General features: G+C 32.0%; 1 protein-coding gene across 1 annotated transcript; it reads left to right on the top strand.

Annotated features, from left to right (window-relative positions):
• Positions 1–7145: 7145 nt before the first annotated feature.
• Positions 7146–9653, top strand: LOC120082242 (protein NUCLEAR FUSION DEFECTIVE 4-like). The gene is made up of 2 exons (XM_039037520.2): positions 7146–8193; positions 8603–9653. Exons 1-2 carry the CDS (start codon positions 7339–7341, stop codon positions 9530–9532), a joined length of 1785 nt encoding a protein of 594 aa, XP_038893448.1. The 5' UTR covers positions 7146–7338; the 3' UTR covers positions 9533–9653.
• Positions 9654–11861: the final 2208 nt, after the last annotated feature.

The raw sequence follows: 11861 nt of genomic DNA, 5'->3' as shown, positions 1-11861 counted from the left end.
TTGATAAATTATAATATAAAGTTTATTTAAGAGAAATTAAATATTTGAATATGATTCAAATATTAATTGTAAGAGTGTAATAACATGCAGCAGAAGTAACAAGAATCAATAAGCATTCAAATTCACTAATTTTGGCAGAAACTAAAGCATGCTCATCTAAATAAGAGGGTTTTAGATCATACCTTTGAAGAACTCTTCAAGATATTGATCAAACAGAGTAGTCTTCTCCAAAGATCACCGTGAACCACCTCAAGATCTTCCCCACTATCTTCTTGGAGCTTTAGACTGAGTTGTGGGACTCAATAACAACTTGAAGCAATGAATAAACCAAGGAAAAGCTCACTACACCACTTTCTTTGAAGAACTCTTCTTCAACCCGAAATTTTCTCTAAAATTTCTATTGAACGTCTACTACAAATTCACTCTAATCTTCTTTATTTATTACAGGTGATCATGCATAGAAGAATACTACATGAGTTGCAGCTCATGCTTGGAGTAAATGTAGAAAAGAAAATGTGTTTTGTGTGAGCATGAAGAAGATGGTAGTGGAAAATCTCATATTTCCATTCGTTTATGTATTTCCAATTTTCCAATTTTATCTCAAAATCAAATTTTGATTTGAAAATCCATTTTGATTCTAAAACTGAAAATTTAATTTTATAAAATTAATTTTTACACAAAACCATCTTCATATATTTAAATCATCTTTATATATTCTCCTATTCCGTTTAATTTTAATTTGAATATTTCAAATTAATTTCTCAAGTTACTCTAAAGCTTAATCATTTACGAGCTAGTAAGGGGACCTCGTGGACCTACAGATCATGGGCTCCAACGATCCGAGATTAGTCGGCTAAACTCATTAGACTAATCTAACCCTCATTCGTTAACTAATGGGATACTCCACTTTAGCCTATAGTTGAACTCTCTTCACTGTAGATATATTATGTCCACTTTATATAATCATAATCAGTAAGTCGATCCTTTACAGGTTGTTCGTAATCACAGCTAGGTCAAGATAATCGTTTTACACTTGTGAATACATCTTGCTCCTTAAGTTCCCACTGACTCTCTAATGAATAATTCTGATTCATAATCCCTATGAATCAAATCCTTTCTCTATCATGAGAAGGCGGGGCCTCAATTATTCAAGATCTGGAATCAGTACTTAGAAGAACAACTTATCTGTTAACCCTAAATCGGGTAGGAGTGAATTCCATCTTATAGAGCTATGTCCTCAGCTATTCATCCGGTCTTATCCCAAATTGGGAGGCTTATTGAGCAGTGCTGTTAGATTACTCTCACCGTTTGTAGATCAAAGGATAATCCCGAACAAACAGAAGTTCATAGCTAGCTTAGGATTAAAATTGAGTTAACCTAGGTTATTTTAATAAATGAAATAGTCAGTTTTAACAGTAAACGGTTGTTATAAAGAAAAATGACTATTTTCATGGTCTAGTCTATATGCAAACTCATTGCATGGAATACCCCTACTCACATGTCTCAACATGAATAATCTATGGATCACATCGTTTGTAGCACTTTACAACTCTTTATAACATCTACAAAGTGGGTTGCATCCAATAGTGTTATCGGGATGAGATACCCAATTTCATCCATATACTTATTAGACGATTTAGGCTATATACTGTTAACTTGATCTTGTTTATGTCACCACATAAAGTTACAGTATTTAGTTAACTTGATCCTGTTTATGTCACCACATAAAGTTACAGTATTCAGACTATAGTCATGAATATGTTTATTGGATTTTCATAATAGAATGCAAAATCAACAATTTATTATTATTGATAAATAGAATGTTTAATACGAACTACGAGTTCTAGGACATTCCCAACATTAATTATGTGAATTGGATTCATATAATTAAATTTAATATAAATGGGATTTATATTAAATATCATTATTGAGAGAATTAAACTATAGGTTTTATTGTATTTGATATAATATTAAACTAAGGTTATATGTTATATTTGATATAACATATAGTTCAATATATATTATATGATAAAGTAGTTATCATATAAATATATATTAAAATTTTTATTAAAATTAATTTTAATTTTTTTAAAATAATTTTAGGGATGGAGTTGTAACTCCCTTCCCTTTCTCTCGTTAGTAGAAGTCAAACAAGTGGGTGGTTCAGTTCTTCATCTTCTTCATCCTAGGGTTGGGTTACAGAATAGTTCTATAATTTTTCAAAGATCTCCCTATCACTCATCTTCTTCCTCTCTCAATTAATTTTCTTCTTCACCAAAAAGCCAGAGCCCACACATTCCTGGATTCTCATCCTAGAGATTATAAGAAGGATATGTGAAGAAAACGTTCTTCAAGGGTTAGTTCTCTCTTTCTTTTTTATTTTTAAGAGCATGTTATATATTTATCTTAAATGAATATTTTTTTTTTTTGTTCTCTTTAATTTGATAATTCTGTAAATTTTGGGTTTTGAGTTCAATTCCGTTTCCGCTCAAGGACCTTGGTTTCTTCATATTCCAATTGATGAAAGTTTGTCAATGATAACCACTAATAGCTGATAGTAAATTAAAAGTTAATATTTCAAGATTATATTAATATTTCTCAAACTGAAAGTTATCATTGATAGTAACTATTAGCGATAGCAATTGATAGTAACTAAAAAAATTTTAATACACCACATGAGCCAGTTCAAAACAATCTTTTACACATAAAGCTATAATCCAAGAAGGAAAAGCCCCAAGCCAAACCTCAAAAAGGCAATTGGACCTATTAGTTCCATCTTTGTTAGGGGTGTACATGGTCCGGATTGGAAAAATTTTGTGGACCAACCCAAAAATTCGGGTTGGCTAATAATGAACCCTACTAGTTTATTTTTGGAGGGTCAACCCAATTCAACCCAAAATTTTCTAGTTGGGTCGGATAGGGTCACCGGTTTTTTTTTTTTTTTGAATTTTGACTTTTTTTTCGTTACTTCCTTAATCCTTTTCTATTGAACAATTTGATTTTTGTGGGTCAATAAACCTTCATATTTACAAAGTGAACTAATTCTAAATATATTAATCAATTAATAAAAATTTAATAATAAAAAAACATGTAATCTATGTGAAATTTTAGCATTTACATTAAAATACATCACCATAAATTCAATATAAACTTCAAGAAACTTCCTCAAATAATTCAATTCAAATGTTCAAGTTCAAAATCTCAACTCAAAGTTCAATAATATCATTCCCATCCACCATTCTTAGTGGAAGGCCTTGGAATTTCATGGGCTTATGAACGGAAGGGCTTATCAACGAAAGAGGCTTGCAGGGAAGGGATATAACTCAGCGGTAGAGTGTCGCCTTGACGTGGTGGTTCCCAATACGAACGAGTCGCTTCTAGCCCTCTCCTATTCCTTCCCAATATGCCTATTTTTTTTAATGCCGATTTCCGTAATATTGTGGGTTTGATCGTCATGGATGGTCTTCGTCACAGGAGAAATTCCAATTCCCAGGCAAAGATTACAGGTCGAAGTAAAAGCACCAGGGAGAGGGCCTATCACGACTTTTCTTCCCATACCAACAAGCACAGCAGAGAGAGATTCACTACCATTGAAAAAGAGACTGTAAAGCTATGGACGTGGATTCGGGAAGAAGTTCAATAAAAAGTCCAAGTTTAATAATAACTATTGGCCTATTACATAAAATTCTAAATCATTCAAAAGCACCATGAGCATGACGAATGACGAGTGAGTTTTTTTCTTCATCTTTGGTCTCTTCACTTCTCAATGCCTGAAAAAATTACAAATACATTAAACCAAGAGGATCATTTATAAGTAATAATAATATTTTATCTTATGGTAGTAAAACTTACCACTAAAATCATCATTATGCTCCAAATTCAATTCCTTATTTCAAAACAACCGAGGAGGATGGACTCCCTACAAAACAAATCATGGAAAATTAAATATATTAATTATTTGAGCATTAAACAGGTTAGATATATACAATAAAAAATTAATTTAATTACCTGACTCAATATTTTCCCGTCTCAAACTCTTCAAGTTGTGGATGGAGATCTAGTGAGCCGCCACGAATCCAATTTTGTGTACATATCAAGGCCTCCACTGTTTTTGGAGTCAAGAAACTTCGAAAGGAATCAAGAATCCTCCCTCCTGTACTAAACGTAGATTCAGAAGCGACTGTAGATATCGGAACTGCCAAAACATCTTGAACAATTTTTGATAAAATGAGATATTTGTAGCCATTCATTTTCCACCAATACAATATTTCAAAATCATCTTTATCTTCTATAACCTTGTCAGGCAAATAAGAATCAAATCATTCTCCACTTCCAAAGAACTTTCTTATTCTCTCATCCTCTTAAAAGTTATCCATGGGTCATATATGTCTTCGTCCACCCCATGATCATCTTCATTTATATTGACAATTTTTTATTGTTGAGAATCATTGGTAATATGACTACCTCAAAGTGAAGTGTTATGTGATTTGTAAAAGTCATATAGACGATACAAATATAATTTCACACTCTCAACCATATCCTTAACCACATCACTGTCATAAACATTGGAAGACAATAATTCAAATACTTTAACTTGTACCAAAGATCAATCACCATAGCCACAAACATCAATTTATTCATTTTTTCAAGTCAACCCCAATACTTATCAAACTTTGTCTTCATATTCATAGTCATCATAACAGAGTTGGTATTGTTGCTCCATTTGTTTAAAACAAGTTGAATTTTATTCATTTCCTTATAACCAACATTAGAAGTCACATATGAATATCCACTTATCGTTGTGGTGGTATCATAAAACCTCTTTAGGGGGCCCCAATCTTTTATTTCCACGGTATCTTCCTCGAGGTAATCAACAAAATTTGAGTCCTCTTTCTCCCCCTCTAAAGTTCTAAAAGCTTTCTCAAATTTAATTGCATGTTCAAGCATTAAATAAGTTAAATTCCACCTAGTTGCCACATCTAAACAAACAAGAGTCTTACACTAAATTTTTTCTTGTTTCACGCAAGCTTAAAATTTTTCCATTCTCCTAGGTGATGATCGAATATATCTCATAGCATTACGAGCACTGGGAATAGAATCATGCATATCTTTCAATCCATCATTCACAATTAGATTAATAATGTGGGCACAACACCTCGTGTGTAATAATTCTCCATCTAAAACAACCGATTTCCAACTTTGAAGTCTTCTCTTAAAATAAGAAATAGCCACATCATTACGGTGCTAGAAGAAATAGCCACAGGATTCTTTGTATTAGTTTAATTATAGTTAGTCTATAATTAGTTCCATCAAAGTTGTATTGTGTTACTTAATTACTTACACATTACGGCACCGTTTAATGAATATCAGTTCCCAAATCTCTACGTTCTTGGTATATACTAATTTGGCAAAGAAGGTTCCAAATATAGACAAATTTGAAGGAACAAAAATTACATTATTAATCGTTAACACCTTTACATATTGCAAATACAAGACCATAATCATTAACACCTTTACATATTGCAAATACAAGAACAAAAATTACATTATTAACAAATAATAATAATAAAATAAAGGTTATATAGAAAATATGTCTCCAAACTTTGTTTTAAGAAAAAATTTGAACTATCAAAAATGTCGTTAGTATTTTTAAGAACTTTCAAAGAACGTTCAAAAATAATTATACCGTTAATTTTAGATTTAAAAAAAATACTCGTACTTTGTTTTAAAAATACTCAAAAACTTTTAAAAATTTAAATAATATCTTTAAACTGGAAAAAAAATATATATCCTTTAGAGTTAGCATATGAACAAAAAATTATTAGTATCTTGTTTTAGTTGCATTACATACTCTTTTATTAGTATCTTGTTTTAGTTGCATTACATACTCTTAACTTTAAAAGTTTCGTTATCATATAGTTTTGTTTAAGCTCTAATTAGCATCCTTCTTTAGCTTCTTCTCTTGTCTTTATCTAACTTTCACGTTATTTTGTTAGGTCTAATTTTATCTATCTATATATAACACTCATTATATTAAAGTCGTTTGATAAAATTTACATTGAAATATGAGAATAAGCACATATAATTTTTTTGGTAAAATCATTCATAAAAACAAGGATATAATGAGAATCCCATGATGTAATTAATTAAGCTTAATGCAAGGTCGTGTTCTTCATTGGATAGCAAAAACAAACACATATCTTTAAAGAAAACGTAAAAGCAAAATGAATAAAACCTTTAAATTTGAAATCAAGAAATGAAAACAAACATATACCTCGAAACAGCAAATTAAGTATCATAAATTAATATGAATGAAAAAATCATATTCAGTTTGATTTTATTGAATTTAAATAAATGCACCATGTTGACTTTTAGACTCACTTATATGTAGATGCGCTGTAATCTTTTGGAAAGGAAGAAAGAAATGCTAAGAGGAGAGAAGAAGGAATTAATTATTCCAGCCAATAAAAGACTATTATATTGAATGTTTATAGGATCTATTCGTAAATTAACAATCAAAAATCTAAAGAAATTAACAACCATTTATTTTTCAAACCTCCAAACTAAGGCTCCTTCTACTTTTAGTTTTTGAAGATTAAATTTATTTTCTCTCCATGATTGGTGTGTTTCTTAAATATACAAAAGTTAAATTCTTAATCAAATTCAAAAAACAAAAACAAATTTCTAAAAACTATTTTTGTTTAGTTTTCAAATTTTGATTTGTGGTTTTTGAAAATATTGGTAAAAGTTATCTAACAAATAAAAAAAATTTATTGGTGGAATGAGCCTTAATAGGCTTAATTTTTAAAGACTAAAAATAAAAAATGAAATGGTTACTAAACAATTTCGGGAGTGTTTGAGGTAAAGAGTGTTGTGTGAAAGCTTGGAAAATTCTCAACTCTTTTGAGTCGTGTGAGGAGTTAATAAAACATAAAACTTGTGTTTTTTAGTTCTGGGGTTTACAAACATTTTGGACCGACACAACTCCACATTTTCTAACTCTGACTCCTTGGCTCAAACACACAAATTAGAATATATTTTCTCTATTGAGTTTGCAACTTCCTAGAAGCAAGGATTAGCTTTGTTGATTCGCTTAGTAAAGTCAGCTTAGTCTTTATCTATCCTTAAGTTTCTATTGATCTGTTGGCCAACATCAACATGACCTAAAGAATATCAAATTTTCACCTCAAAACTAATAAAATATTAGAAGGAAAAAAAAAAGGAAATTGGGATTCTTTTTTCCAACTCATTGGGAATGATCAAGTCAAACCAACACCCTCCTTTCTCTATATAAGGCAAATTAAGAAACACTCCTTTCTTCAATCTACAAAAGAAAACATGGAGGGATTCAACATGAAATCCTTTACAGTAAAACTAATCAAAGGATCATGGTTCATGATGTTCGGGTCATTCCTAATCATGTCGATGGCGGGCATCCCCTACATGTTCGGCTTGTACTCGAGCACCATAAAATCCGTATTAGGGTACGACCAAACAACCCTTAACTTCATAAGTTTCTTCAAAGACGTCGGTACGACGGTCGGCGTCATAGCGGGATTAATCAACGAAGTAACCCCGCCATGGTCCATCCTAGCCATGGGAGCTCTCCTCAACTTCTTTGGCTACTTCATGATCTGGCTATCCGTCACCGAAAAAATCCCGACACACGTTTGGTTAATGTGTCTCTACATCTGTGTCGGCGCCAACGCAACCACGTTCGCCAACACCGGCGCGTTAGTGACGTGCGTAAAGAACTACCCTCAACGACGCGGGGTCGTGATCGGGATCTTGAAAGGGTATATGGGATTGAGTGGGGCGATTGTGACACAATTGTATCATGCTATATATGGAAAAGATGAGAAGTCGTTGATATTGTTGTTGGGGTGGTTGCCGGCGGCGGTGTCGTTCGTGTTTTTGCCGACGGTGCGGCGGATGAAGGTGGAGCATGAGGAGGATGAGTTGAAGGTTTTCTATAGGTTTTTGTATATATCGTTGGGACTGGCGGGGTTTTTGATGGTTATGATAATTTTGCAGCAAAAATTTAGTTTTGATAGAGGGGAATATGGAGGAAGTGCGGCGGTGGTTACTTTTTTGTTGCTTTTGCCGATTGCGGTTGTTGTTGCTCAAGAGTTTAAGGCGTGGCGGCGGTTCAATAAGCCGGCGGTTCTTGAAAATGGCATTTCCCCTTCACTTGTGAGTCCAATATTGACCTTATCATTTCTTTTTTTTCTTTTGTTTTATCTATTTAATGCCTTTTTCTCTTTTTTTTTTTCTTTTTTTCTTTTGTTTTTTTCTTCCCCTTCATTATCAATTAGGGCATTTTACTACACATGATCAAGTGGGGAAATTTAAGGCTTTTTTTTTTTCTTTTTTAAGTTTAAAATTGGCTTTAGACTAAATTATTTTCCCTCAATTTTACTTCATGGTTTTTAGTTAAACAAACCTATGTTTCGAAATTTTCATATTTAAAATTTGATTATCTTACTATTTTATCTTCATTCAAATCAAAAGTTGATGATTCGATATTTTATCTTATCCAAATCAAAAGTTGATGATTCAATATTATACTAAACTAATGAATTTCATATGATTTAAAAAATAGGGATCACCGCCATTGAAGAACACAACACCAATGTCACTCCTCCCAAAGAAACCAAAACCCCAAGAACAACCCATCAAAGTCGAGTGGTGGAAAAACGTATTCAATCCCCCACCAAGAGGAGATGATTGGACAATCCTCCAAGCTCTGTTCAGCTTCGACATGTTCCTCCTCTTCCTCGCCACTGCCTGCGGCGTCGGCGGCACTCTCACAGCCATCGACAACCTCGGCCAAATAGGTCAATCCCAAGATTACCCCAAAAAAAGCATCAGCACATTCGTTTCTCTCGTCAGTATCTGGAATTACCTCGGCAGAGTAATGGCCGGTTTCCTCTCCGAACATTTACTCATCAAATACAAATTCCCTCGCCCTCTAATGCTCACAATCGTCCTTCTTCTTTCCTGCATTGCCCATCTTTTGATTGCCTTCAATCCCGCCGGCGGCCTTTACATCGCCTCTGTTTTGACAGGATTCTGTTACGGCGCTCAGTGGCCTCTGCTTTTCGCTATTGTTTCAGAGATTTTTGGGCTGAAATATTATGCGACTCTGTATAATTTTGGGTCGGTGGCTAGTCCGGTTGGACTTTATTTGTTGAATGTGAATGTGGCTGGGTATTTGTACGATAAGGAAGCAAAGAAGCAGCTGGCGGTGGCGGGGAGGATTAGGAAAACAGGGGAGGAGTTGGTTTGTAATGGGACGGTGTGTTTTAAGCTATCTTTTGTGATTATTACGGCGGTGAGTTTGTTTGGGGCTTTGGTTTCGTTGGTTTTGGTGTTGAGGACGAAGAAATTTTACAAGAGTGATATTTATAGGAAGTTTAGAGAGGCAGAGGAAGCGGCGGCAGTGGCAGAGAAAGAGGAGGAGGATGGTGGTGATGTGGTTAGAAACGGCTGTGGTTTGGTGGAGGAGTCGAAACAGGGGCTTAAGCAATGATAATGATGATCAATGTCTAGAATTTTAAATTGGTGTGTTCGGGGAATCTTTTGCTCGAATTTGGATGATTGTAATTGTAATGTTTGAATCTAAAAATTGCAAATTAAAATTAGATTAAAAACACTTTTAGTCCATAAATTTAGTAACAAATCACTAGTCAATTTTATTACAATTTAGTCACTCAACTTTAGTACGTAATAATTTAGTTTTTGTACTTTTAAATTAATAAAAATTTAGTTTCTAACCTAAACAAATTTATCAAAATTAGATATAAATTTTTATTATTTTATGATGCATACTATGTATTTTATAACAATATTGAGTCTCTAATTAGTTTATTTATACAATAAATCTCATTAAATCTTAACACTAATTTCTACAATAAGGACCAATTTTTACAAATTTTAAAGTACATTAAATTGTTAAATTCAGAGATTAAATTATTACAAAATTCAAAGTTTAGGGACTAAATCTTATAAATCAAAGTTAATGGGACTAAATCTTATAAATCAAAGTTAATGGATTAAATTGTACTTTTATGAAAGTTTAGAGATTAAAAGTGATTTTTAATCTTAAAATTATTAGTGACTAGATACAGATATGTACATGGTGTTAAATTTTCTTCGATATGTCTATATTTTTGCATTTTTATGGTTTCGATATTGACATGAGAAGTGAATCGATATTTCCATTATATAGTAAAAGAATCATAAAACTTGAAAAGATAACTAATAAACATTAAGGTGACATCGTTTGGGTTATTATAGTTAATGGGTTACAATATAAATACAAACTATTTTAGTTTGGATTGATGAGTATGAGAGAGTGCGTAAAAAATAGTAAATATCGTAATAAAGAGATGTTTGAAATAGTAATATTGTGAGAGAGGTATAAGAGCAATGATTAGACTGCACCTAATCCTTGTGCTCTCCACTTCTTACTACACAAAAAAATAAGAAAAAAATTATTTAAAAAAACAAAATTGCCACTTAGCAATTTTATATTGGGTGCAATTTGAGTTGCACATAAGATAGGTGCAGTTGGGTTGTACCTAAATATTTGAGGAATTGGAATATGTAGGCACAATTAGGTTTCGTTTAGAAAAATGTCAAAAACGAAAAATAATAAGATTTTTGGCAGATCATAAATCACGTGTGGGATATTTATTGAATTCCTGTTTTGCCTCTAATGGGGTTGCTGGCTTTTGTAGTTCGTGTTTTTATAAATACAGTGTAATTGTTAAAGTTGAAATAAGGATGTAGTTGGGGATACAATGTAATTGGTGAGGCTTCTATTATCAAATTATAATTTAATTGATTCAATTAATAATAATTAATGGCCCTTCCTAATTTTTCTCACCAAAATTGAATTTGAAATTTATTTTCATATTAGTAAATTAGATTCTATATAGGAAGATTCTCAAAAATAGAAAAATGACGGTAACTATTTAAATAAAATAGCAAAATTTAATTATTTTTCTCTCTCTTCTTCTTATTCTTCTTCTTATTCTTCTTCGTGTAGGGATCAAATCTCGAGCGGAAGTGTGAGGATGCCATGCATTCGATTTTTCCATTTTAAATGGAACAAAAACTGCAAGCTTAAATAGAAACGAAATAGGATATACAACATACTCAGCATGCAATAAAATGGGAAACAATGGGGAAGAACGATTCTTACATTCGTAGATTCCCAAGCTTCTCAAAATTCCTCTTGTTCTTCAAATGAATATCTCCTTAACGATCACTGACACTATCACAAGAATAACAAGGGTTATTCTTTAGGATTCTAAAAATTGGATGAGTGATCTCCAACCCTTGGAAAAGGAAGAGGTAGAGAGATTGTAGAGAGAGTATAGAGAGGAATTAATTTGGTGGCTAGTGATTTTCAATAAATCATGCCCTAAATGAACTAATAAGATGAATATATATGAAACCCCTTCTCCAAGTTTTTCCCTTTTTACCCTTGATGCCAATTAATTAAACAACCTCTTATTTAATTAATTGGCACATTAATTACATATTATATCTAATTTAATATATAGGCAATTAACTAATATATATAAACATCACATATTTATATTCTTCCACCTCTCAATTATTTCTTAATCAATGATTTAACCATTAATTAATTAATTAAGTAACTATATTAAATCATATTTAATATAGAGTTAATTAACATATAAATATCACATATTTATATGTATACATTTCTTTAGGAATCCAATTCATATAAATCTAATATTTGAATCTCATTCAAATATATCTCTCTTACATAATTTGAATTATAGATCACATCTATAATTAATTATATATTAATCACATCAATATAT

Source organism: Benincasa hispida, chromosome 7 (genome assembly GCF_027475165.1).
Source record: "Benincasa hispida cultivar pf3 chromosome 7, pf3_genome.v1.1, whole genome shotgun sequence".
Lineage (NCBI taxonomy): Eukaryota > Viridiplantae > Streptophyta > Magnoliopsida > Cucurbitales > Cucurbitaceae > Benincasa > Benincasa hispida.
This window is presented reverse-complemented; position numbering and strand designations above follow the sequence as displayed.

Coding starts and splice junctions, on each gene's coding strand:
- LOC120082242 (XM_039037520.2), top strand. CDS start 7,339: ATGGAGGGATTCAACATGAAATCCTTTACAGTAAAACTAATCAAAGGA. Junction 8,194..8,602: donor ATGGCATTTCCCCTTCACTT/GTGAGTCCAATA, acceptor TTTAAAAAATAG/GGATCACCGCCATTGAAGAA.